The 27,924-nt window shown below is 41.1% G+C and overlaps 3 protein-coding genes across 6 annotated transcripts; 2 read left to right on the forward strand and 1 right to left on the reverse strand.

Annotated features, from left to right (window-relative positions):
• The first annotated feature begins 364 nt into the window (after positions 1-364).
• On the forward strand, positions 365-4,762 carry ccr9a (chemokine (C-C motif) receptor 9a). The gene is made up of 3 exons (XM_028472715.1): positions 365-556; positions 1,754-1,820; positions 2,016-4,762. The coding sequence occupies exons 2-3, from the start codon at positions 1,773-1,775 to the stop codon at positions 3,102-3,104; spliced, it is 1,137 nt and encodes a 378-aa protein (XP_028328516.1). The 5' UTR covers positions 365-556; positions 1,754-1,772; the 3' UTR covers positions 3,105-4,762.
• A 313-nt stretch (positions 4,763-5,075) lies between these two features.
• On the forward strand, positions 5,076-10,420 carry bfsp2 (beaded filament structural protein 2, phakinin). The gene is made up of 8 exons (XM_028473181.1): positions 5,076-5,171; positions 5,357-5,850; positions 6,229-6,311; positions 7,313-7,469; positions 8,086-8,247; positions 8,837-8,965; positions 9,054-9,289; positions 10,263-10,420. The coding sequence occupies exons 2-8, from the start codon at positions 5,434-5,436 to the stop codon at positions 10,330-10,332; spliced, it is 1,254 nt and encodes a 417-aa protein (XP_028328982.1). The 5' UTR covers positions 5,076-5,171; positions 5,357-5,433; the 3' UTR covers positions 10,333-10,420.
• A 676-nt stretch (positions 10,421-11,096) lies between these two features.
• On the reverse strand, positions 11,097-22,667 carry klhl18 (kelch-like family member 18). 4 transcript variants are annotated; one of them, XM_028473524.1, is made up of 10 exons: positions 22,509-22,667; positions 20,312-20,442; positions 17,605-17,745; positions 17,322-17,520; positions 17,081-17,241; positions 15,675-15,811; positions 14,984-15,206; positions 13,020-13,124; positions 12,826-12,937; positions 11,097-11,923 (listed from the first exon to the last, which is right to left on the reverse strand). In XM_028473524.1, the coding sequence occupies exons 1-10, from the start codon at positions 22,635-22,637 to the stop codon at positions 11,537-11,539; spliced, it is 1,725 nt and encodes a 574-aa protein (XP_028329325.1). In that variant the 5' UTR covers positions 22,638-22,667; the 3' UTR covers positions 11,097-11,536. The 4 variants fall into 4 exon arrangements, with proteins under 4 accessions (XP_028329325.1, XP_028329328.1, XP_028329327.1 ...); XM_028473527.1 differs by lacking the exon at positions 20,312-20,442; XM_028473526.1 differs by lacking the exons at positions 20,312-20,442; positions 22,509-22,667 and adding an exon at positions 17,842-18,989 and having other exon boundaries at positions 17,605-17,779.
• Positions 22,668-27,924: the final 5,257 nt, after the last annotated feature.

The following is a 27,924-nucleotide window of genomic DNA, read 5'->3' on the forward strand; positions in this document are numbered from 1 at the left end:
AAGTGAACACAATAATATTCACAGAGCCTATACTGTATATGTTTGCATATACAGTATGTGTATACTGAGTGTATGTATTTTAATGTTTAATGTTCATTTTTAAATGTATAGTACAACATAGAATATGGGTTGAATTCCTTATGTTTTCTTAATGTTTATGTATGTTTATCTGTCCCACAGAGCTATGATTCAAATGTATCATTCTGCTGTAAACGTCCAGGATGTGTGTTTCTCTAAACTCAGCCAAACCACTTGAATTTCTCAGAATTCAAAGTGAACCTTATCTGACTGATTTCATTTCTTTGGACTTTTTCAGGTTCATCGTGTGTTAGTTGTGCAGTTAGTTGTTGAACCCTCAGTCTGAGTGTGTTTCTCGACTCTCTCTCTCTCCTACTGACGTCTTTCACAGTTTAACTTCTGCTTTGACTCTCGGTCTGTGGTTTAACTTTAACTGACACCAGGCCACAAAAAAAAAATCATCAGGCGCGGTGACACTCCAGAGGAGAAGGAGAAGAAGAACAGACATCTGACGGTGAAGAAGAAAAGACATCTGACGGTGAGTTTACACACAGTTCCCTTTTATTCCAACGGAATACGCATCGTCTAATGCCTTATAGCATGAGTCGGAGAAGAGTCCTGAGTTAACAGAGAAAAGCCGCTGAACACAAGAGTTTGTTCTAATATCTGATGATTTCATCATTTTCAGCATCTTCAGAAAAGCTGACAAATAGACAAAAATCTGAACAAGTTCAAACTCGCAAATCTTTATTCATCCCAAAAGAGGAAACCCTTTTGTTGGTTTAAGTCATTGAATTTCAAATAAGGAAACAAAACAATTATTGTCTAGTAACAAAATCGTCATTTGATGCCATTTTTTAATGCAGTAACAACAAAAAAGCGGGAAGGTTTCCACAACATCAGACACAAAGTCAGAGTGACACGCTGCATGACACATGAGGAAGGACAGGGTGATCTTTATACAGCGGCTGATCCTGTTTATGTTTACATGTGTGTTTAACTGTATGTACAATTCACCTTTATGGTTACTTATGGTCTGTGTTCATATTGATGTCAGTTTGTAAATATTCTATGTTTATAGTTACATTTACATAGGGAAAAGGTTATCTAAAGCTTTGTGAAATTGTTGCTAATGTTTAATAATATAACAGTGGTTTATTTTCATAGATTTATTTTGGTTTAGGTTTATGTTCATGTTTAAAATATGTTTTTGAATTTGCTTTTTACATATATATTTTTTTCCATTTATTTCATGTATTTGTTTGTTTTTATTTTTTTTTATCCTTATTCTTTAATACATGTTTACATGTTCTTTATTATCATTCATTTATTTATTTATTTTTGTGTGTGTGCATATTTGAAAGGGTGTTTAAAAGGAGGTTCAAGTTTACATTACATAAACAAAACACTCAATGGTAAAAACACAAAGGAACAAACCATTAGGCACTGGGAACACTGGAACAACCCACCAGCAAACACACTGTGAACAAGCACTCTTTAAATAGTGCAGAAAAGATCATCATGGGGTGAGAAACACCTGAGTGAAGACAAAAGGAACATCCACATCAACTCTGTAGACTTGATTGGATTTATTTAAAAAGTGAAAATTAGGGGGGAACATACTGTTTTTTTTATTGGTTTTCATCCAAACAAAAACATATAGGGACATACTGTAATTAGCCTTCAGTATAAAGTATAAAGTATAAAGGTTTGCTCAAATGTTTGTGTTTTTTAGGTCCCTGAATGACATCAACATGAATTTCACCACCGTAGATGAACTCATGACAGATATGACAACAGAGGTGAGTTCACAGACACTTCTTAGGTTATCATAAAAAGGACTTCTTAAGTCATCTTTTTGGGTTTTTTAATTATAACTTTTTATCTCATAAATAAGACTTTATCTCATAGATGTGACTTTTTAACCAATGATTCGGACTTGTTAAAGAGAAATGTACATGTCCCAGGGTTGAAAGTGGTCTTGTCTCTCTCATCAGGATCCGAACTACTTCAGCCTTAACACCACTGAAGATGACTACGACTACAGCGCCATCCCCGACCTGATGTGCAATCGCTTAGAGGTCCGAGAGTTTAGGCGTGTCTATGAACCGCCGCTCTACTGGATCATTGCTCTGGTAGGCGGAGCCGGGAACCTGGTGGTTGTTTGGATCTACCTGAACTTCCGTCAGCGTCTGAAAACCATGACCGACGTGTACCTCCTGAACCTGGCGGTGGCCGACCTGCTGTTCCTGGTCACGTTGCCACTATGGGCAGCTGAGGCCACGGACGGCTGGACCTATGGCCCCGCCCTCTGCAAGATAAACTCCGCCCTCTACAAGGTGAACCTCTTCAGCAGCATGCTGCTCCTCACCTGCATTAGTGTCGACCGCTACGTCGTAATCGTACAGACTGCCAAGGCTCACAATGCGCAGGCAGAGCGTCTTCGCTGTGGGTGGTTGACGTGTGTGGTGGTGTGGCTCCTGGCGCTTGTGCTCACTGTTCCCGAGCTTGTGTTTGCACGTCCCATTGTGGTGGACTCACAGAGCTACTGCAGGATGGTGTTTCCGTCTCAAGTTGGGAACCGCACCAAAATCCTGGTGCTATCCATGCAGGTGAGCATGGGATTCTGCCTGCCCTTCATCATCATGAGCTTCTCCTATAGCGTCATCATTGCAAAGCTTCTCAAGACCCGCAACTTTCGCAAGCACAAGGCTATGCGTGTCATCCTGGCCGTGGTGGTGGCATTCGCCGTGTCACAGCTGCCGTACAACAGCATGCTGGTGATGGAGGCCATGCAGGCCACCAACTTGACAACAAAGGACTGCGAGAAGTTGAAGACATTTGATAAGGTGGGGCAGGTGCTGAAGAGTGTGGCCTTCATGCACGCCTGCCTCAACCCTTTCCTCTATGTATTCATTGGGGTTAGATTTCGACGCGACCTTCAGCACCTGCTGCACTGTTACTGCTGCCGCCATCCAGTGGTGAAAAAGAGTCCGGTATACAAGTTCAGCAAGAGCACGAGGAGCTCCTCCACCCGAATGTCGGTGATGTCGGACAGTGATACCTCGCAGGGTTTGTCACTGTAACAACACGAGCCGGTCCCTCTTCCTGTGCGTGTACGACAATATGTGGCAATTACCTTGACAAAAGCAAGTGAAATAAGAGCTTTTATTTTGAAGGGTTGCTTTCATTGTGTGAGAACTTTTTTAGGCAAAAAATAACACTTTCATAATAAACTTAACACTCTAGTTTTAAGAAGTGTTATAGGTTGGCATTCTGCAACATTCTGAATGAAAGCACCATAACATCCATTGTTTTTGTCATGCAAATTCCTGCGAGCCTTTCTTAGGTTGCGAGTCGCAACCCATGAGTTGAAGATTGGTTACGTAGATAAAATTTGTTGATCTCACCCATGCTGGGCTGCTCTAACCTGCACCTTTCCTGTCTGACTGCCAATGGAAAAACAGTTTAAATGAATTCGTTTTCCTTTAAAATAACTCATCATCACGCCATAATCTACCAATATTTCAAAAATCAGAAATACTGAACAATTCAAACTGGACAGACATAAAGTAAATAATTGAAAAACCAAGCTGAACCTGAAGGAGCAGGTCTCTTTGGATGCATTTCATTTTTTTAAAGGTTTAACTGAGGGATGACATGGATGTCAATGCTTCTATTGTTGAAGATGAGATGAATACTGCCAGGAAGCCAGGACTCAACAGAAAATGAAAGAACAATAAAAAAAATGAAAATATAAAAAAAATAAACATTTCAAAAGTACAAATGTAAAATTAGGCATGTAAATAAAAAGGAAAATGAAGAGAATAAAAAATATTGAAAGTATACTTTGAATACTATGTATATAGTGAAATATTAGGTACCTATTCTTACTTATCTAGTCGGCATTGTGTGAACAAGTCTGTGACACGCTTTTGGGTCTGACCCAGAATTTGAGAAGCTCTGGCTTGGATTTAATTAGACCATTGTTAGAAACAGTGTTCCTGAAATAAAGCAGGACGGATTCAAGGAATAACATTCAGTTTCACTTCAATTTCCCAGGACTGTGGGTTTTTTTTAATGTATGTAACATTTGTATTTCTTTCAAGTGGGACGATGTACAGGGAGCACCTAAGATTGTGTTGTACCTATGTGACATAGCAATAAAGGCATCTTTGATTCTTTCGCAGTTTATCAACCATTTGGTCTTGTGTAAACCTTTTCATAGCTTACCCCCCCCCCCATATTTGCTACAACTCTGCTCTACTCTATCCAGTGTCTAAAGCAAGACTGATTTCAGTGCAAAACAGATACAGTAAATACCTGTTTGTACATTAACTGTACATATATATGTTTGTCATGGTCTAAGTTAGATGGTCAGGGTACACTTTATCAGTCTGTTTATGCATGTGTTGGTTTTTTTAACTAATGTTTTGTTCTATTTTCCCGGTCTGTCTATGGATTCCTGTTGTCTATTTAGCTGAGTGTTTGGAATGTTCTGCTGGTTCATTGTCATTGGTTTCCCAGTGCGCTGTGGTGTCTTTTCAACTCCAGGTCAAATGAAGACATGGAATGGTTTTATATAAAGTGTCCCACCTACCTGCTGCCTCCTCTTTCTGTATCTGGGTCCTCCATGTGTATACATGTACATATTTGTATGTATATACTGTATACACCATGTATGTGTATGTATACTGTATGTTATTTTTTATTTGTCTAAATAAAAACATATATAAGAATAGTTCACACTTGTTTCACAATTCTTTTTTTATCTTTTGAATCCACAGTTTGTAGTAGTTAGGGATTAAGAGTTATCCTTGTCCCTGTACATGTTTAGAGTATATTTTGGCCTGAAACAGTTAATGATTGAGGTGCTTTGAATGTCAAACCAAACACATCTTCTTCAGACTGTTGGTTAATTTCGTTGGTGGCAGTCTGAGGCTTCTGAAACACCAACTGTGGAGACGGAAAAAAAAAACACTTCCTGTGAGAACATCCTGCTGAGATTTACTGTTAAAAAAAAAAAAAAAAAAAGATTCAATTTCTCTGCAGATGAGATGTAGTCTAGATCTGTATGAATCATGAATCTATCTATCTATCTATCTATCTATTCACACATATCAATATTTGTAAGCTATACTTGGAAACCTTTGGTAAATGTATGAAATAAAGAAGTGTGTGTGTGTGTGTGTGTGTGTGTGTGTGTGTGTGTGTGTGTGTGTGTGTGTGTGTGTGTGTGTGTGTGTGTGTGTGTGTGTGTGTGTGTGTGTGTGTGTGTGTGTGTGTGCTGATGCAGCTGAATGTTTCCATCACTAAACAAAGACACTGGTGTTTCCAGAACAATATGGAGGTTGAATAAATCCGCGCTGAGCGGCTTCCAGCAGCGGTTTGACTCTCAACCAGCGGCTCAGCATCATGACCTTGACCCGCCGCCGCTCATCCTTCCTCGGTCACGCTGAGCGCCCTCCCCTGGCCTCCTCCGCCGGGAGAACCGGCGCTGCCCGGGCGGTGTTTGTGTGCAGCCCGTCCTCAGGAGGTGCCGCCCGGGTGTCCCGTAGGGCTCTGGGCATAAGCAGTGTGTTCCTGCAGGGTATGAGGAGCAGCGTGGCCCCGGTGTTTCCCCGGGACGGTGCTCTTGGGGGTCTAGGGGCTCCCGGAGCCGCAGCTGCGGGGCTGAACAGCTCCTTGGTGGAGTATCGGGACAAGGTGAGAGCTCTGGAACAGCTAAACCTGCAACTGGAGCAGCAGATCCGCCTGAGCCTCGACCGAAAGGCCAGCAGCGCCGGAGCGTGGGCACCGATCCGGGCCCAGTGGGAGGAGGTGTACCGACAGGTGAGCAGGGGACGGATGGAGATCAGGTGGTAAAGATGGAGGAAACAAAAAAAAAATCACAACTATTGCAGCAAAATGCAATTAGTCTACTGAAAATTAGATAAACAAAAAATATTAATTAAACCGTGTTGTTAAATTGACTTTAAACTAATGACATTATACAACAACTTATTTCCGACCAAGTAATTTGATTGGAAAAGAGACAGCACTGGGACTTTTTACAGACATAATCACTCCGCTGTTCAGCCGTGATATTGCTTAATTAGGAGACAAAAAAACGACAATTAGTAGAAAGTTTCAGTCAAAACTCCAAACCGTCTCCATGGTAACCGCTGTGTCGCCCTCTGTCGGTGGCTGTCATTAATGTGCTCTGTGCAGGTCAGTGAAGCCATCCTGCTCAACGCTCGGCTGATGCTGCAGACAGAGAACCTTCAGGCCAATGCAGAGGACTTCAAGGAGAGGTAGAGCTCCAACACAAACTATAGACCACTGCTTCTCAAACTTTTATTGTTCAAGTACCAACTTTCCTCTTAATTCTGAATCCAAATATCCAAATATATATATATATATATATGGATATATATATATAATTTACTGCATTTTAGATGAACTAGATGTATATTTCACCAAGTGAAAGTATAGCAATACAGTTGTTTAAGATTGTGTGCTGTTTTAATTTGGAAAAAATAATTTAAAAATCTATTTTTTTAATTTTCAGAAATTTCCGGCTAGCCCATTTAAACTCCAGGTGACCCCACACGAGGCCCCGACCCCAAGGTTGAAAAACACTGATTTAGTGGCTCCTGAATAGATTTATTTCTGTAGTTTTGATCATTTCTGGTTAAATCATGCCTGGTGTAGGACCAAAAGAGACTTTAACTTTATTTGTTATTTTTTCACTCTCTCTCTTTCTCAAGTACCCCCTGTAGTGACATTGCGTACCCCCATTTGAGAAACAATGCTGTGGACTATAGTTTAATATGAGGATATAAGGTATAATAATGATACAGCACACTTTATAGTCTGTCAAAGTCAAGAAATTGGTGGAAAACACATTTAGCAGTGAAGAAGTGTTTCCAGCAGGCATTCTCACAGACATTAAACGCATCACTTTTTAGGTTAGATTTAGACATCTTTTCATAGCTCTGAAACTTTTTTTTTTTGAATCCCCAAAAATCAGTCGAAACTAAATTATTTGTATATTTAAATTCTATTAAAAATGTTTTTGCATCAACCTACAAATTGCTGCTTTTTTGTTAAAAAACCATTTGTATTGCTTTGACTTGGCCTATATACAGTATCTGTGACAGTATTCATTGTTTGTTGTGGAGATAATTTATTTCTGCAGCCAAGTCACCTTAAGATACAGCTTGGACATAAATAAATAGTAATGAAAAAGTAGGAGGACACTTCAGAGAGAGAACTAGGTGATGATGATAATGATGATGATGTTCTGGTACAGGTATGAGAACGAGCTGGTCTTCCGGCAGGCGGTAGAGGAGGAGATAGACTCCCTGAACAAAGTCATCACTGAGGCTAACCTGAGCAGGGCGGAGCTGGAGGAGCAGATGGAGAGCATGAAGGCCGAGCTGCGCAGCCTGGAACTGAACCACGAGCAGGTCAAACACTCAATCCCCCTGTCGCTCATCCAAAAAGCTTAAAGCAGAACTAAGTAACTTTTTCACCTTAATAAATCCTTCTCGTAGTCCGTGTGAGGGTAATACAAGTATTTATGGGGTGATTGGGGGGTCTTTCATCCCCCCTGCTGTCTCTGGCCAGCCCAATACAAACACACTGTCGTTGCGGCGACAGGAGCGCGCACACACTTGCAACCCAGCGCTCCATCAGGCAGCACACACACAAATATCCATCCATCCATCCATCCATTTTCAGAATCGCTCTGTCAGCGCACAAACAAACACATCACACATTTTCACACTTCCTTCCGTATTACTCCCACATCATTCATTTATTTTACTTGTCTCTCTTCCTCATACTGTTCACATGGTCACATGGGACTATATGTGTGAAAGCACCCTTAGTGTCACTGTTGTATTAGGATTTTTCAGAGATAGGTTGCTACCGTCTTGGGAGTAGCTGTGGGGTGGGGCGGGCGGCGCGAGGTGCAGAGTTTTTACGACAGTGACATAACTAAAAGGAGCTTTAGAGGGAGCGCTAAGCACAAGTTATTTAGTTCTGCTTTAAGACAAACATTCTCTCTGTGTCTGCATGCAGGACGTGCGAAGCCTCTACAACCAGATGGCAGGACGAGAGGTAGATGAACCCGACTGTCCCATCGAAACCAGTCTGGACCAGATCTTAAGCTACATCAGAGGCCACTGGGAGAAGGTGATGGAGAGGAACCGAGCAGAGACTGACAGCTTTCTGGAGTGTAAGGTGGGCTACGATAGCTCATCCACCAATAACTACACATTTCATTTTACTTGATAATAAAGCAATGCTCCTTCCTTCCCCTATGACCCTGCTTAGCAAGTGCTACTACGAGCTAAACTAACCAAAGCATCTACTTAGCTGTCACGTCACAAAAACATACTTCAGATGGATGCAACTCAAGCCACGGCAATCAAAACCACTGCAAAAGACAAAGGTCTTCCAGACCACTGCAGTTTATGGAGTTATAGATAATGATGCGGTAAAGCTATAAAGAAGGGGGGCTATTTCCCCCTGCCAGGATTATGGCAGGGGGAAATAGATAAGGTTTAGCGTTGGTTTGAAATTCAACAGCACAAAAAATTTAAAAAGATGAGGAAATCATGTTGGCATGCATGGAACCAATAGATGAATTCCTTTACGTGACAGGTTGACGAACCGCCGTGAGACAAGAATGAATTATAATGACATAAGTAACTTTGGGTCACAGCTTTGTATTAAGGAGTAATGGTGGAAAACCAATGATGTAAACAGTGTGTGTGTGTGTGTGTGTGTGTGTGTGTGTGTGTGTGTGTGTGTGTGTGTGTGTGTGCAGGAGGCTCAGTGTGTGAACAGCCATCTGAGTCCTGAAGAGGAGCAGCTGGACTCTCTGAAGAACCAGTGCAGTGAGACTGGCTGTAAGATCCAGAGCCTGCAGGCCGAGACCGAGTCCATCAGAGCACTGGTGAGACCGACTGACCGTCCGTCTGTCCATCCATCCATCATCCATCCATCTTTCCATTCATCCATCCATCCGTTTTAATACTCTGCAGAAGCGAGGGATGGAGAGCTCTCTAAGTGACGCCCGTCACTGGCACCATGTGGAGCTGCAGAACCTGAGCTCCCTGGTAACCAAGCTGGAGGCGGAGCTTCTGGATGTTCGCGCAGAGATCGAGCAACAGCATCGCGACTATAACACACTGCTCGGCAACAAGCAGCGGTTGGAGGAGCAGATCGGAGCCTACCACTGCATCCTGGATGGAGAGGAGGGCCAAGCCCAGTTGGCTGAGTGAGTCACAAACAGCAACAAACTATTCTTAGTCACAAACAGCATCAATGACAACAACTGTAGTATAAAGCTGGATTTCCTCTTATCGCGCTAACTTCCTGGATTTATTCGGTGTGTGCTGTACTATGACGCTGGCTAACGGCTTACCACGCTAAATCACCGTGGTAACTTGATAACTAGGAAAGAAAGAATATTAATGGATAATAAATTCAATCCTTTTTGTACCGATGAAATTCTTCAGGAAAGGTATAGAGTTACATCTGATGGACTGATCTACAGTCAGCTGATGAAGCCTGTGAATTTCATTCATTCATTCATTCATTCATACTTACGCTATAGTGAAGCTGACAGCATCAGCAGGAACGTACTACAATGAACCAAAACGCTCTCATCCCAGTGTGTGATAAATTAAGGAGGACTACCTGAATAGAAACATGTTTGTGCTGTAATAAGTGAAACCGATAAGAGCGCTGTCTGTTTATCATTAGATCAATTAATTAATTAAATCTTTAAAAATATGAAGAATTCAAATCCATAAGACCAAAAACAACAGTGGTTGCTGCAGAAAAAAGCAGTGGTTCATCTGAACCAAGCTAGCTTCTCATCCAATTGGTAATTCTTACTGTGCCTTCTCTCGTCAACTATACCTGCTCATCCTGTATAGGGTCTTGGGGAATGCTGGAGCCTATCCCAGCTGATAAAGGGCATGAGATAATGTAAATCTCACTGGCTAGGGCACCAGTCTATCGCAGGACTTGACTATGACAAGTTCTGGGTCACCAGCAGGACTTCAACTCATGATTCTTGCACTGAGAGGCAGCAACGCTATCCTTACTATGTGTCAAATCCTCCTGTGCACGCTCTAATCCTGATCCTTGTCTTCGTCTCCTTGCACCAAATTCTACCATAACAGTCATAATACTTTGGCTGATCAGTGTAACTACAACAGTAACAGTGCATCTTGTATGTTCAGATCTTCAGGTTCATCCTCAGCTGCTGTGGACTCAAATGATCCTGAACCTCCAAGAGAGTCAGTCCAGTAAGCTAAACCAGCTCACAGGGCTCTGATACCAGGCCTGGCCCAGTCCAGAAGCTGTTTCTCATCAAACCTTTGAGGCGTGATACCAATAAAAGCAGACCTTCAAATAATTCAAATGTGTCTCCTCTTCCCTTTCTTCTGCTCCAGCAAAATACTATACTTTGATCGCACTAAGCTTGCACTAGTTGGTGTTATATTTTGACTAGTGATCGTGTTATCTTGTGAATGGTTATATAAGGACAGATGTTTTAAAGACAGTGATTCCATCATTTTATGTAAAGGATGTTTTTTATTGTAATTGGGATGAACCAGTGGTTCAGATTAATGTTAGGGTTCCCACACTTTTTTCACAATGATTTTTCAAAACATTTTACCAAATTTCCATGACTTAGTTCTGAAGCACTAAGATCTTTTTTTTGCGTATGCACGTCAATAGTTTTTAGTGTGTGCCAGCTGAAGTATGCAGCGCTTTCACTTTGAGATAACGCTTAAGATCTTTGGGGTTTAATATAATTTAAACATTAAAATAAAATAGGCTATATTTGCAAACACCTTTTCAAAACATTTAAAATATGTCATGACCATTTAAGACTGGAAAATCGTTTTTTCAAATTCCATAACTTCTCCAGGAATTTTATGAGTGAACATGGAGTCAAAGCATTAAAGCCTCACTTCCGCCATGACATGTCACCAGTTATAATGATCACCATTTGAACTGATAAAGGTTACTTTGTCCTGCTTTTGAAGGTAAATATGACATCTTCACAGTTTTGTTCAATAAATTTTATTAAATATGAAGATTTTACAAAACGCGTCGAGTGGATTCGTGTTGTTTGAAATTGTCGTCCGGTTGGACGTCTCTGCTGATGATTGGTTTGTTTCATTTCAATCAAACGTCTTTGACTTTGCCGAAGACGGGAAGCGCGCCTGTCCGTATAATCACATGATGTCTTCTCTCACATTGGTTCAGATCACCAACAGATCCAAGGTCACCCAGATTCAAGTCTGCAGTAGTTTTTTTTTGGATCAAGTAGAAAGTCACACACGGAAATCTGTCCACATAGCAGCTCTACACATTACCCACAATCCCGTAACCCTGGCATCAGTATGCCGGTCTGAGTACGTCCGTCGTACCGATGAAGGCGACGCAGCCGGCGGACATTGCCGCATCATTTTCAGCCCTGATTCTCAGCCTGCGATGGGAGAGTCTAGGTGGGTTGGAGAGGGATGCACCCCACGCCAACTCCGCCCTCATGGTTCGCCATCGGTGCCATGTAGGCCCAACGGTTGGTGTCAGGGTTGTACGTCTCCACCGAGCTGAGGTTGGACTGTCCGTCGTAGCCGCCCACTGCGTACAGGCGGCCTGAGGTGGACACCAGCGACACCCGGCTGCGCCGCGTGTTCATTGGCACCAGCAACGTCCACTGTCCCGATGCCGAGCTGAAAACCTCCGCGCCGCTCAGGAAGCCAGAGCCATCGTAACCACCTGCCACGTACATGTGGCTGCCCAGGGCGGCGGCGCCATGACGGCAGCGCTTGTTGAGCATTGCTGCAGCTGGGTGCCATCGGTTAGTGTGATGGTTGTAGGACTCCACCTGCAAAAAAGATACCAATGTATTAGATACAGACGCATTCGATACAGAAGTATTAGATACAGACATATTAGCTACGGACGAATTAGCTACAGACACATTAGCTACTGATGTATTAGATACCAATGTATTAGATACCTATGTATTAGATACTGACTAATTTGTTGCCTTTCTAACAAGCGTTAATCGTCCAAACCAACAGAATCAGAATCTGTTGTAGAAGCAAAAGTTTAACTTTCTGAAATGTGTAATTTGACAGTTTGATAAACATACCACTTGTTTTTGATATTGATACATGAATTAGTTAGTTACCATTTACTTGGTCTCACAATTTTAAAATAAATAAATAGTATTTCATGGCATTTTTTATTTGCAAAGGCGAAATTTGTAATCGATGATATCGCAATATATTTAGCGATTTAGTATCGGGATATATCGAGGTATATCAAATATATCAGATATATCAAATTGTGAATCATTGTATTGTCAGATTCATAGCAATGCACACCCCTTTATAATAGATACCAACATTTTAGATAACAACATAATAGATCCCAACCTACTAGATAAAATATTAGGTAATACCATTTTAGATACAGAAATATCAACGAGAAATGCCAACATTTTAGATACCAACAATAGATATTGACATACTAGATACCAAAAACATATTTCATACTAACTTATTAGTTACCAATTAATAGATACCAATATATTACATACTGATGTATTAACGAGAAGACACCAACATATTTGATGCACTGAAAAGCCATCCCGTGTCACCAGTTTTAATGATCACCAGGTGAACTGTTACACCAAAAGGTTAACGGCTACTGTATTTGTATCAGTGCTGTTTTCCCTAAAATGTCATAGCTCATACATTTTAGTTTCCAGCTCACACCGACCGTGTTAAAAATCTGCAGTCCATCGTGTCCGCCCGACACAAACACACGTCCGTCAAACACCGTCACACCAGCGGCACTGCGGCTCGCGCTCATCTCCGTTACCAGTGTCCACCTGTGGACACACAGGTATGTTAAAGGATTTGTAAAGATTGAGATCCCTGTCAGGTGACCTCACACACACTGAGCTGGCTCACCTGTCGGTCTCCGGAGAGTAACACTCTACCGAGTTCAGAGAGGATTTCCCATTGTAGCCGCCACACACGTAGATGTGTCCGTCTACTACCACCGTTCCCATGGCGCTGAGGACGACATCATATTCATCAGTGCATTAAAGACTGTGTTTAATCTTTATTTTTGATCATTTGATCAATTTAAATAATTTTTGTAATAGTGATGTCTGCAGATTATTCTTAAGATATGACTTTATATCAGTGTTTCAAACATGTGGCGACCACTGCCCTCTGCTGGTGTTGTTCAATCATCACTATGTATACCCAGGCTACTGCATTCTATAACTAGGTTTATTAGCCAGCTGCTGTTTTTCAGTCTGGAAGCTGAAGTCTAACAGGATCTTAACCCTGTTGTTCTCAATCACCTTTAGTGGTGTTTACCATCAGGATTTGGGAACTTCCAGTCCATACTGGGTACAGATGACTATCCCATCCACTTGGGGCCACTCCTTGTAGGTGGATCCTGCCTGCATCTTACACCCTGTCACTATGTGCTGGAGCATCTCAGATGCACCTTGGCTCTGATCTACAGTGGTAGAGCCTGGCCTTTATGGCTCTTGTTGATTAGTGCCTCTGTGATTTCTGTTAGTCCAGCATTTTCCAGTCACTGGTAGATTTTCTTGATATCAGACACTTCCTCTGTCTGATGGTAGTGTGCTCCATGTAGGGGCTTGTCCCTCCATGTTGCTCTTCTACCACATTCTCCTCATCTGGTGATTGTCTGAGACATTTACTGAGCAACTTATCATATGGAGCATCTTCTTGATGTAGTCCTGGATTTTGAGTGTTTCATCCTGGAGAGTGGCTCTGATGCTCACTAGTCCTTGGCGTCTTTCTTAATACTTAGTGTAAATAGCCTCAAGGTGCTTGACTTGGGGTGGTTTTTCTTGTCTTAACATTTGTGGCTGTATTCTCCACCTTTGTCGAGCATATGATCCAAGCTGTGTCTGATGACTTGTAGTGTGTACATGTTGGTGGGTCAGACTTTGTTCTGAGCGTTGAGCTGACTTCTCAGGACATACCTTACTCACTATTTGGTTGTGGTTGACTCATGATTTGATTTAGCCTGTGAGATCCCATGATACTTGTACCTGTCCTGAATGTCTCCAATGATTCCCTCTGGTAGGGCAACTCCTTCAGTCCTATTCGTCTTGCATATCTTGGACACCATCCAGCCACACTTGTCAAACTGGAATGACATCCCAATATCCTTGCTGTATCCAGGTAGTGTCGATCAGTGAGTCAAAATCTCTTTTTTAATCATACAGCTTGATGTCATCCAAGTAGAGCAGGTGACTGATTGTTACTTCATTTCTTTGCACTTTGAGTTGACCTCTAGGGTGGTGTTGAACATTTCCATGGAGTTCTATATGAAGGCAGTTAATGTCCTGTTGATTTTGTACAGTTCCAGACATTCCAGAATCCACGTGTTGCGTTCCACTTAAGCCAGACTTTTTCAAACACCAAAATGACAAAATTGAAACCACAACAAACCCTTATTAAATGTTGACTACATTTATATATGATCACATAAAATAAAATCACAAAAAAGCTTTCATATGAAGAACCAGTCGCAATGACTTTTATTTGAATAAATAAAAATAAAAACACCCTGATTTGGTATTATTTTGTCAAACAATAACTTTTCTCACATAACTAAAACTAGATTAGCACTAAATACAAATAAAGGTATAACTATAACTATAACTATGAAAATTACATTAAATACAATAATTTAGGGACATCAATAGTGTTTAACTGCTATCTGCTGGTCATTGATATTACTTCTAAAGAATAATGGCCTGTAATGTATTGTCTGTTTGTTAGATTTGATGCTATGTCATGTTGGTCACCCATGATGTATGCAAATAAAGATTGATTGACATATTGATCGTTGCACTCAGTGGTCTGTAGTTCAGCGTGCTAACCTGCGCTGGCTGTTCATGCTCGACACTCGTGTCCAGTTGTCCGTGTCCGGGTTGTAAACCTCCACGGTGCTGAGCCGCGATTGCCCGTCGTACCCACCGATGGCATACAGGAGTCCATTAACGACAGCCACGCCCACCCTGCTGCGAGCTGTTCTCATTGGCTGACAGCGCTCCCAGAAGTTCCCAATGGGATCGAAGACCTCAACCAGATTTAAGGAGTCTCCTGCAGCGCATAGACCAGGGATGAAAACCTTTATGGAGTTATGTTAGTGCCACAATCCTTTGTTAAAGGAATAAAAAATAGATCAGACTAAATGACTTAGGGGCGGATTCACTAAAGGTTTAGGGGTATTAAAACGTGTGCAAACGTCACTCCATGCGTTAATAAGGGGTACAAACTCCAGGGAATCAGGACTGCGTGTCATAATGCAGCCACAATCCATTTAGCGCATTTCTCTCTGATGTATATGTAAACAAAACAAAAACTAACACAAAAAACCAACTGAAACTAAGCATTTTCAAAAAAATGAAAACTAGCAAATCTGCTATAAAAAGGATACTAACTAACTGAACTTAAAAATACAAAGTCAAAATGAACTAAAACTAATGGAAAAATCCAAAACTATTACAACCCTGGCTCACACTCAGAATTGTGCCACAAATATAACGGTGTACATGGTGAGCAGCGTACCTGAGCTGTTGAGTCCTCCCACGGCATAGATGAGCCCTGTGATGGATGTGCAGCACCGCTGTCTGGTTTTGAAGGCGGGCAGGTGAGGACGGCGTTCCGGCATTAGGTGGAAGTCTTTGGCTTCATCCACAAGGTCTCTGACAACAACCAGAGCAGAGAGTTCAGCACAGAGCACCATGACCTGCTGCTGCCTTAAAGTCACTAAGAGATAAAAACACTGAGGCTGCAGATTAGGGGTCAGAATATCCATTAAACATGATATAATAACAGCTCACTGCTTGCCTCTGTCAGGTGCATTATGGAGATAGTCAAAGGAAATGTTACCTCACGGATCATGACTCAACATGATGGATTGTTTACTGGATTTTCCTGGTTGTGTTAAACTCCTCTGACTTATAACAACATAGTTTTAAAAACTGTCAATAAATGCATAGCTTTCATCTGAGGCATGTTTTATTGTACTGTTATGAACAAATGGTTCATATACATAATAATGTAAACACTGAGGGGCAGATTCACTAAGATCTGAAATAAAGGGTGGTAAACCAGGTGTGTCCCTAAATCCTTTGGTGGTGCTGTGAGTATAGACGTGGTGGAGACCTCCCTATTTAAATGAACATTTTGCTCGTTTAACGTGGAGACGTGAGCGCACAGAAGCACAAAGTGACATATGAAGAAGTTAAATGGAGGCAGATGGACTTCTCTGTCTGCTACACAAACATTTAATAATGCTTTTTTTAAACTTGTAATGCAGCTGTTCCGTCAGGTCTTATCAGTCCATGGAAAACAGGCAGAAACCGTCCTATTGACCTGTTGATGTCATTGATCTAAGTTAAAACAGCAACAATCAGTCAGCACCATTTGAAGATGATCTACTGACCATCATCCAGCAGGTCTGAGCTCCTGAGCAGCGCTTGTCACACACTCTCATATGTGAAGATTATGCTATCGCTACGTAAATTACACAGCTGATTCTGGCCTGACGCTCCTGCCATCAACGCAACATGAGAGTTTTACAGTCAAAACATGGAGAGAAAAGCACAGGAGCTCACTGGAGTGGTGCGTCCAAAGCGACATCTATGGAACTCCGTGCAAAGCACCCTCTCTGCACCGCAGCCACACCAGACTCCACACGGGCCGCCTCGTATGTCCAGCTTTTTTTTCTCTCTCACACACATTATCGCTCTCAGTGGCTGTTAATACTGACTACTGTTTTACTAAATTTGTTTTCATATACTAGAAAGGTTAACTCGAGCATTTTTTTTCCATCTCCGCTGTGTTTTGTGGAAACATTCAGTGCAGCTGATCCCACGTTACGATTTCCAACCAATCACAAAAGCTCTTACAGATGGTGTGTGGAGAGCAAGAAGCGAGACGAACAAACCCATGTCACTTGCATCTCTCACCTGCACTTGTGGCAGCAGCGTATGAGCTCGTCCTGCTGGACACGGTCCGACAGGAACTGCGGCCGACACAAAGGCAGTCGGATCTTAGACAGCAGTTGCGGGAGCAAGTTTTCCCGTCGGTCCCGATCGTGGTAAACCCAGGACAGCACGGCCTCAAACACCTGCACAGGTAAACAGTCCTGAAACACACACTTCCCCTCAGAGGTCAGGAAACAGACAGGTTTAAACATCAAGCGGTTACCTGCTCCTCCGCCTTCACGTTCAGCTCGTCACAGCTGACCAGCTCCACCAGCTCCTCCGACCGCAGACACAGAAACTCCTCGCATGCAGAAACCTCAGAAAAGTGCTGGTAGAGGAAGCTGTTGGCCGAGTCGTACAAGGTGGTGCACATCATGGTCTCAGCAAACTGACGCACGCCAAGACAGTTCTTTGGATGCAGCCTGAAAAACAGCAGACACCTCAATAATGTGTGTTTGTGTTATTCTGTGTATGTATGTGTGTGTGTGTGTGTGTGTGTGTCTGACCTCTCCTGCAAGAAGGAACAACAGGCGTCTTTGACGTTCTGCAGTTGCAGGAAGCTCGAGCCAATGAGGAGAGACTGTACATTCTGCTGGTCGATGGCAACGTGACCGCTGTACGCAAAGTTAATGAGGGCCTCCAGAGCACTGCAACACACACACACACACACACACACACACAAACACACACACACACACACACACACACACACACACACACACACACACACACACACACACACACACACACACACACACACACACACACACGTAAGTACATAAAAACTAGGCATGCAACAATTCTCAATATATTGAACCACTCGGTACGGCATCCATGGTTCAATACTGACTTGTAAACTGCGTTTTTTTACGGTTTGACGTATAGGCTCCGCGTATTGTAAGTCTCTCTAAATTGGCTTTGAATATGTGCCTGTGAGTCAGCGCGCAGGCATTAGGCACACCCACCACATGAGTTAATAAGCCAATCACAATGCGCTAAAGTTTGGTGACGCTACCCAGTGGTCACCCCAGTAGTGCCTTCATTAGACATAGTCTATTTAGAGAAATACAAAAAATAACAAAGGCAGCAGGTGTTCATCGCCAGGGATTTGCAGCCATTTTTGGTGGTTGGAGATGTGAGCTTCATCATCTTTTAAATATGGTGGATCCATGTTACAAAATAAATGGCCAGTTTAAGTTTAAGTACAGGTTTAGTTATTGAAAGTAATGATTTTTTTGTTTATTTTTGTAAATATTTCCCTAGTTTGTATATTGTCCTTTAGAAGCATTATTTTATTTTTTATGTATTTTATTAAAGCTGCGGTTTGTAGAATCGCTCCCCCCTCCCCTCCTGAACGAAACTCGCATGCAAGCGTACACTGTGAGACTGGACACTAGTAACAAATGTGCTATTAGAGAGTTTTGTGATGTTTTAGAGACATGAAAGCACGTATCACTCACTGCTGTGAGGACAGTAAGAGGCTGAGAGACACAGCTGCTGCTCAAACACAAGCAGACGATCCCAGCTGATTAGAGCAGACAAACTCTGTCCACACTGCAGATGAACTGGATCTTGTCTTTCCACCTTAGATTATTTTTAATAAGCTATTGGGGCGGACTGTGCTGACTGAAAGGAGATTGCTCGCAATTCGCTGCACACACTGACTCTGTGGACAGCGTTCCTCCAGAACACGTTTGTGCCTTTATAGTTTGTAATGCCATGGGACTGTCCCTACTCTCAGAGCGAGAACGCACATTGGCTTTTGACAAACAGCTCGAGCAGTCAATAATAATGCTTAAAACAGCTCATGGGATCGCCCTGTTGGTAGAAAGATCTCTGATTGGCTGAAATCCAGCATCACGCTGAGTCCTGTATTTCTAAAGCACATTTCCAGAGCCAGGAGAAGGAGCAGAGTTTCACTGTCCACTCAGAACACTTTGAATTACAATATACTAGGGATGGAACGATTCACTCAACTCCCGATACGACTCGATTCACGATACTGGGTTCACGATAGGATTCTCTCACGATTTATTTTACAAAATGGGACTGTAGTCAAATGATGATTGAAAAATATTCCTATATTTTTTTTGGGAAAAAAACTTGAAAATACTGTATTATTTTCCTTTTATTTTTAACTGTCAGAAGAATCCCTTGATAAACTATTCAAAACAATGCAATTTAACTAAAAATAAATCTTGAATGAAATAAATAAAGGAATAATACAAATGAAGAAGAAGCTTACTAATTTAAATTCTGGTTCTATAGTAAACAATCCAAAACTGCATAATAGTTCTTTTTATTTTTAAAAGTGCAACTGAAAATGTATTTTGTGCCTTAACAATTGGACTTTTAAAAAAAATAAAAAAACGTCATTGCACTGATTTACGTCAGATATTTGTTTGGACCAGCAGAGGGCGCTGGAAACCCAGTGGTCAGTTGGCATGCAGCTAATCTAGCAGTGAAGAAGAGATGCTATGCTAGCAGACAGATCTAAAAACGTGACTTTTACAGATATTCACGTAATATTACAAATATTCTTTCGGTGCTAAAGGGGTAAAGAATCATTTATTAACATGTAACATTAATGTGTAAGAGTAGAAGACGGCCAGAAAGAAAATATTAGCAGATTCCGCCCGCCGGTACACTGCTGGACAAGAGAAGGGATAAATATATAGCACCCTCTGCTGTTTAAAAAAAGTACTGCGATTCAATTTTCAAAGTATCGATGTCAATCGTGATACCTATGAATCGATTTTTAACTGCCTTACGATTAATCGTTACATCCCTACAATATACAATACAATATAATAAGATGATTATGGATTTTTGACCAAATAAAACCAGAAAAAACTTACATACCCCAGCTTTAAGTGTTGTTTATTTTATATCATACAATACACCATACAGTGTATGAAATTTGTTTTGCTTCAAAGTAAAATATAAAGGTTTAAAATGAAAAAAAGGAGCTCTATTTTAATTTACTTAAAACACCAAACAGTGGAAACACTTTCACGTCCCGGGCCATCAGAACCGAACCGTGAACAAAAAACCGAGGGCTGACAGTATTGTTGCATCCCTAATAGAAACACACACACATTACATCTAGAGCTTCATGTGGGTCTTCATTTCCTTGGCTGAGGTTCCATCAATGATGGAACAAGACACCGGTCCCTCCCTTCGCAGTGTGTGTGTGTGTGTGTGTGCGTGTACCTGGGGTCCATGCCCTGCATAAGGATCTCGTCCTGTTTACATTCCACCATGTCGTTGGTGAACATGGCGTGAAAATATGGGATGGACGCTGCCAGGATGATGCGATGAGCGCTGAACTTGTGATCCCCTACCTGCAGACACAACAGCAATGTGAAAGCTTCTGCAGCATTGCCTGATCAGTGAGTGGTAAATAAAAATAATTCAGCCGATCCTCCCTTATAAGTGATTGATTTGGTTGTAAATATGTTTCACAATACTTTAGTTGAAAAAGAAATGTCAAACACCTGCATTCACAATCAGAGATGATTTCCATTGTTGTTGTTTTCAATTGGAGTGAACTCGATTCATTTTATAGATCAATCTGAGTAAATCACTGAATTGATCTGGTACATTTGAGTCATTTTAATCCGAACGAATATTGGATTCAAATTTCCATATTCTCCGATTTTTTTTTTTTGTTCCCCAATTAATTTTTAATTTATTTAATTTAATTGTAGAATACTGTAGATATTATGTTGAAAAATAAAATGTATGAAACCAATTGGTTATTAATAAATGGGTCAGTTTTTCTCATACCTACTGTTGCTGACTATTGTTCTCTGTTTGAGTAACATCATTTGATCAAGACTTTTCTAACATTTCACACTACAAAATAAGTGTATATATATATTTTTAATAAAAAAAAAAAAAAAAAAAAAAGTATGATTCATGCTGATATCGGATCAATATCGGTAATGAAAAAGTTGTATCCAGACATCCCTAGTTTTTTACCCTTTATACTCTGGTAATAAGTCTGGATTGTTTGAGTTCAAACTGTTTCCAGGAAGTCTGTGACACATTTGAGTCCTACATTGTTCTGATGGGTCAATTCTGTATCCAAGAAATCCATCACACGGGTTTATTAAGTCCTGAGTCTGACTGTTTCTGGGAAATCTGCGACCTGGGTCATTTTACCAGTTTGTTTGGGTCTTCACTGTGAGTCTGTGACATAGGTCCTTAACCTGGATTTAACGCCAGGGTGTGGAACTGGATTGTTTGAGTTTTGAGTATATCTGGTGGTTAATGGTGTTTCTGGGATCTGTTGTGTTTGTGGTGGGTTTGCTGACTTTAAATCATTTTCGTCACCTCTCAGTGACTCCCAGAATGCAAAAGTCCTGTTTAGTACAAATATTTGACTGTTTAACCCAGTGTAGTGTAGAATAAACCTACCGTGAAAGTTTCCTACGGTGGACAGTAGGCATATACGCACCTAGCAAACTGCACTAGCGTGTCCTTCATTTTGAAAAATAAAAAGGTAATAAACTTTCCTTTAATTTTTAGGGTTAGGGTTCAGGTTAGGGTTAAAATGTAACGTTAAAATGTAACGTGTATATATTTACTACGTATATATTTAGTGAGCATGTGCCTGTAGGAGGCTTTCACACGTAGGATTATTTTTCACTACACTGGATCATTCATTAACCTACCATCTTTAGTTGAACTGGTGACCATGGTCAGGGGTTGACATGTTTCAATAATTAGATATATTCACATTATAGTTGCACAATTCAATTCAACATATACTGTCTGCCCCACAACCCTGACACAAGTGGATTGTTGGATGGATATAGTATCAGAATGTTGAAGCACCTGAAGTTTTGTGGTTTCATAGTAAAATGTCAATAAGACCTTTTCTTTATTTTCCTTTCACCAGACTTATGGGAGTTTCCCATGAGCACAACGTAAAACTAGTAACTACACATTAATAAATGATTGCTGTGTCCCTTTAGGGACTCCGTTTCTGATCAATAGGATAATTAGACACTTAAATACCAAATGCTTCACCGCAGTGCAACAACATCAATAACTCCCTTTCAAAATAAAAGTGCAAGCCCTCAAATAAAAAGCCCAAACCCAAAAGTGGAGAACCACAGCAGGTCCAGTGAAATACACTGACAGTCTGTGGTCTGTAGGAGGTCATAATATTCTGGCTGGTTCGTCCCTTAAGCTGATTAAACACGTGACCCTTAGTCGTCGTCACCCCCACCCACCTCTGTGGGTCAAGGGTCAGCCGAACACGAACCGGTTCCGCTGTCAGTGACATGACTAACCGTGTACCTTTAACACTCAATAATCGCTCTGTTAGCATGCTAGCACTGTGTTAGCACTGCTAGCAGCTAGCACCATCAGGCTAACGTCGGGGTCCATGCGCTGATACCTTGAGGGTGACGTCACAGAGCTTCCCCTGACGTCTGATCTCCTCCATGACGACATAGCCGCGTGTGGGCAGCTCGTGCACGGAGAAGTGGAGCAAATCCTCCGATTCTTCACCGGAAACCTCTCCCATCGTAAGAGAGAGACTGAGCCCTGCGGGCCACCGTAGAGAGAGAGAGAGAGAGAGAGAGAGAGAGAGAGAGAGAGAGAGAGAGAGAGAGAGAGAGAGAGAGAGAGAGAGAGAGAGAGAGAGAGAGAGAGAGAGAGGTGACCAAAAGGCAATTAGACATGCTTTTCACAGAGTTTCCAAAGTGCTCTTTATAATGCTGTGATACACCTAGAATTTAATAGATTTCCACTTCCTGTTCTTGAGGCTCTTCTTCTTGTCTTCCACACACTGCATGCAGTTCCTCTTCTTTGCAGGCAAGGGTCGCAGAGTTGATGAAGTGCATCATCAGGTGTTTCTCCACAACTTGCACTTTGGCCTGATTCCAGGTTTTTTTCCGAGTAGAAGCTCTACCTTTATGAAGCATAAAAGAAGGGGGTGAACCTCGGGCGCCCCTTTTTCGACAACACCAAAAAGTACAAGACAAAACCAGGATAAATACTTTAATAGCAAACTCATAACGTTATAGAAGTCCAAAAGGAAAGCGTTAAGAGTCACATTTATAAATAGGGTTGGCACCGAGAACCGGTTCCTAACGTCCGGTTCCGGAACCGTAACGAAGATGTTTGCAGTTCGATTCTTTTTTTCGATTCCTAAATGCCCGCACTAGTTTGTTTCCGCAGGGTTTGTATAAGACAAGCGTGTGTGTGAGAGATAACGCACGGAGGAGATGGACGTTGACACGCGCACACACACACACGCACGTGTACACACACATGTGAAATACCTGCACCCACACAGCCTCAGATGGTCCCTAGTCAGTTACATAATGTACTGCCAAACGTCCATCTCTATTGAGGACAATTCATTTAACGAGAGACATGCAATCCCAGCAGCTGTGTTAGTCAGCCTGGCGGTAAATTTGCTTTTCAACCTTCAGGCGGGGCACATACTGAGCGGCTGTGTCAGTTCCACACATAGAACAGTCTCCACGATGGTGTGTGTCGAGCAAATACTTTGTGACCTCTGCTTATTTTTAGGGTGAAACACTAAGTTTTTTTGGAACGCTCACAGGCAACTCTTAGTCCTCGTGGTTTGTGTGCTAAAATGCACAGATGTGTGTGTTTGTGTGCGTGGGTTTCTGGCCGTGGGAGAAAGCCCTGAGGGAGACACAGAAAGGTCACATATAAGAGGCTTTGGGCCAAACAAGTGAAAAGGAGGCCCTTTCTTGGACAGAGACTAAGGATTAGGATGAAAGACATATGAGTGGGGGATGCTCTCTTATTTTTATCTCTCTCGCTCACTTGGTTCATCTCTCTCACACTCAGCATCAACTCTATTCACAACCAGAGGAAAATTGAAGAAGATACAAAGAGAAGTGCAGGGCGTGATGCAGAAAGAGAGGGATGTAGAACCAGATAGATAAGATAGGACGATAGAGGACAAAGAGAGACCCTGACATATCGATAGGCTCTTTTGAACTCACTTTGTGAGGGGCAAGGAGAGGCCGCTCAACGCACCGCACTTTTCCCAGACACTCCATTCGTCACACATGCTAAGAGAATTTAACACACTCGCTTCTGGTGGGCAAATATATGCTGCCGACACACATGTACATGTGAAAACATTCACTGATACAAGACCGTGGACTCATTCAATCCGTACCCGTTGTTTGGCCTCTATTGAAACACAGTAAAAGAAGCACCTGCGCATGCAGCCACTGCTGGACTGTGCTGTGAAATTACTCACTACATTTAGTTGCATGGAAAGCAGCGAATGTTTAGTTTTAATTTTTTTTTAAATAAAGTTTGGCCTTAGGTCAGCACATATCTAATGTGTTTTGTCATCAGTCAAAAAAACTTGGATTTCAAATTATATTTGCATTGTGGAGATTTTGGAAAACTATAATGTATGCAGGAATGTACCAATGCACAAACGTTTTGACGTGTATCCACTTTGTGCAATAACATTGCTATAGATCTATTTTAATTAAAAGGTGTGTATGAATAATTTGCTTTTTTTTTTTGTCTCATCATGAACTTCATTACACAAAGTCTGACCATAGGTTTGTTATGAATATGACTTCCAGAAAATGCTGGATGTTTAAATGAGCTGATTTTGCAACTCTGAAATGACTTTAAAAAAAAAAAAAGGTTTCTGTCATTGCTAGAAAAATATCAGATGAGGTTTTATCGTGTTTATAAATTCTTGTAAGAAAAAATTGATGTAGTATGGTGAAAGGTTTTTTTTTGTGTTTCTTTAACATTTCCATGATAAGTACCTTATAAGATATTGACTATTGTTTGCCAAACAACCTATAGTGTGTATTGTGTGTGTTTTTAGAAAAAATGAATGAGACAAATGGAGAATTTAATTTTTTAAGTACTGTTATTATTCCCAAATGTTTATAATGCATGAGATTTAAAAAAAAAAAACAAAAGCAAATTTATTGTTCTAAGAAGGTGCTGATGCATACATCCTTTAAAGTATGTAATTATTGTTTCAATTATAAATTGGGAAGTAATTTATTTGAAAAATTACATCCATTAGGTAAAGGATAATTAATTGACACAATGCTAGGAAATAAAGAAAACAGAATATTTGTCCATATATGGCTGAGGTTAGGCATCGATGGTTGAATCTTTATTGACATGTAAGAAAACAATAACTCGTGTTTTGCTTGTTAAGGCTAGTTTATGATGTGGACAAAAGAAATTTGAGTTCATGTGACAGTTAACAAGCATTAATTCAGGAGCACAAGTAAATGAAGCGGGCCTGCGGACACGACAGGGGAGGATGGGAAGACGTGTGTACTGTACCACACACAACCATGCTTGGATGAGCATGTAGGCCATGCCAACAACAATGCATAATACAGCCTGTGGTGATGTGGGGGGATGGACAGTCACACACACACACATGCATACACACACATGCATACACAATGATGGGGCACGGAGCAGTTTATGCTCATATCAAAAGAAAGTCTTTGATCGGTGTGACAGGAAGGGCACTCGCCGCAAAGGAATTAGCCAACTATTGCCTTGCAAAGGCACATTCTGTATAAATCAAGCATGTTCGCAGAGGAGAGAAAGAGAGTGTGTCTGATATTTAACTTCATTAATATGCTAAATGTATGAATATGATTTGTTCCGGTTCACTGTCCAGAGTAGCATGTCCAGAGTGGCATGATAACTATAAAGAGCTGAATGTGCAGAAAATTAGGTTGCATGTATAATCCTCTCATTTAAACACTGTTATTCTCTACGAGTCATTTTTATATTACTTAGAAATTAGCACAACCCAAACGTATATTTCACAAAATCCAAACACTTCACTTATAGTTACACTCACAGCGACGACGAGGACACACACACTCTAGCAGCTGTGGTTGTTAGTATCTTCTCTGATCCTGATGAATATTATATGATTGTTCACTCCAGTATACATAGTGCTATCAAGGCTCCATACATTACAACATACAATATTTACGATGAATTCGAGGTTTTCAGAAAAGAAGAAGTCGTGTTCTCTATACACGGTGTCTCTGGACAAAATAAAAGCAGCCCTTTGAGCGTTTTCTTTTCATTTATTGCTTGCATTCATCAATTGTTGACAATAATTTTCAAATCATTTCAAAACAAGTTAATTGGATTAATGCCAATTACAAGTCAGTAATAAGTGTCAAGCGATAACATGAATTTTTCCAGATTAAACATGGAATCACTTTTTTTTGTCCTGATAACATGGAACAGCCTGCGGCCACAACACTTGTCACATACAGCCAAGGAACCAAAACTGAAAACAACCAGCAAGAAAGCCAATAAAATAAACCCAGGTGGACCAATGATCAGAAATGTGCATTCCTAATACTATGGGTTGATTTCCATTTAACTTTTTTTTGTCTCTGCATTTATCCAGACCTCCTCAGTCCAAACAAAAATAATGCATATCACACTTTGTTTTGTCTGAAAGTAAGGTACAACTGCCCTAAATACAAAATTGTAAAAAACAAATGATATTTAAAATCCTAGATTCACTTAAAGTGGTGCTGTTTAGCTTGAATACACGCTACATAAACATCGTCAGAAACAATTGCTATCAAGTTTAATCTAGTTAGTACACAAATATATTCAACCAACACAATTTGATAACCTTTCAATCTAATTTTCAATTTAATATTTACATTAATCTATTAAATTGAAAGCAAATCTAAAACTTTAATATTTTTTACTAATTAGTCCTAGGAAAGGGGCTTGAAAGAATGCAGACTTTATCAGAACAATTCTTAAACTTGATTCTCTTATCCGCTTACATTAAAGCAGCTTAACTTCACTCTAAAAAAATCACTTTCTGTATTAATATTAAAATATTAAAAGTAAAACTTTAACATAAAGCTCTAGTAGAGCTGCGTCTAAAATAAAAAGACGGGATGACAGAGCCTAATGGGGACTGCTTTAAAAGACGACAATGATGGTGATGGGTCTGGTTGCCGAAAACAATGAATTCAACCACCTCCTCTGTAATCCTTCCTGTCGCTTCACTCTGAAGGGAATTTGTCCTACTTTCTGAACACCAGAGTTTGTTGCAGAAGTCTTTTCTTTTGTTGTTTTTTGAAACGCACTTTACTCTGCTGCATGTTTAGTTCATGACTTTCTTGTGTTGAAAAACACTGATGCAATGGCCTCTTGAAACCTTTCCGCACCGCAGACATATTTACAAGCACTTTGGAGCAAATTTTCTTGAAGAATCTCTACATATTGTAGCTGTCATCGTACCCTCTATGCGACCTAGTCACCCAGTTCCTACAGCATGATGCTACCACCACCCTGCTTCACTGTAGGGATGGTGTTATTGAGCAGTGCCTTTTTTTCTTCAGATATGACGCTTGCCGTTCAGAACAAAAAGTCAGATTTTGGTTTCAGTAAACTACAGAATATTTTTCTTCATGTCTGAGAATCCTACAGGTGCCTTTAGGTCAACTCTAAGTTGGCTGCCATGTGCATTTTACTGAAAAGAGGCTTCCAACTGGCCAGTCTAACAAAAATGCCTAATTGTTGGAGTTCGTTAGCAGTGCTTGACTTTCTCAATGGTTCTCTTTCATAATATTTTGTTTGATGTCTCACTATGGGATGCATGCCCCTGCTGCAGCCCTCAGAAGCAACAATATCATTACACCAGTAACGATTGGCTGGTGAAACATATCCCTCCGCCGCAGGTAGTCCCACCTACCATAAGTAGTGGGGGCGGAGGATACAATGTCATTCAAACACCTCTTCTCACTCGGAGCATATCTCGCGTCTGACTAGTCAGC

This window comes from Gouania willdenowi, chromosome 17, assembly GCF_900634775.1.
Source record: "Gouania willdenowi chromosome 17, fGouWil2.1, whole genome shotgun sequence".
Lineage (NCBI taxonomy): Eukaryota > Metazoa > Chordata > Actinopteri > Blenniiformes > Gobiesocidae > Gouania > Gouania willdenowi.

Excerpts from the sequence above, each read along its gene's own strand:
- ccr9a (XM_028472715.1), top strand. The coding sequence starts at position 1,773 with ATGAATTTCACCACCGTAGATGAACTCATGACAGATATGACAACAGAG. Across the intron at positions 1,821-2,015 it reads TGACAGATATGACAACAGAG|GATCCGAACTACTTCAGCCT; the intron begins GTGAGTTCACAG and ends CTCTCTCATCAG.
- bfsp2 (XM_028473181.1), top strand. The coding sequence starts at position 5,434 with ATGACCTTGACCCGCCGCCGCTCATCCTTCCTCGGTCACGCTGAGCGC. Across the intron at positions 5,851-6,228 it reads GGGAGGAGGTGTACCGACAG|GTCAGTGAAGCCATCCTGCT; the intron begins GTGAGCAGGGGA and ends TGCTCTGTGCAG. Across the intron at positions 6,312-7,312 it reads GCAGAGGACTTCAAGGAGAG|GTATGAGAACGAGCTGGTCT; the intron begins GTAGAGCTCCAA and ends GTTCTGGTACAG.
- klhl18 (XM_028473524.1), bottom strand. The coding sequence starts at position 22,637 with ATGGGAGAGGTTTCCGGTGAAGAATCGGAGGATTTGCTCCACTTCTCC. Across the intron at positions 17,746-20,311 it reads ATGCAGGGCATGGACCCCAG|TGCTCTGGAGGCCCTCATTA; the intron begins GTACACGCACAC and ends TGTGTGTTGCAG. Across the intron at positions 12,938-13,019 it reads TACTCTCCGGAGACCGACAG|GTGGACACTGGTAACGGAGA; the intron begins GTGAGCCAGCTC and ends GTGTGTCCACAG.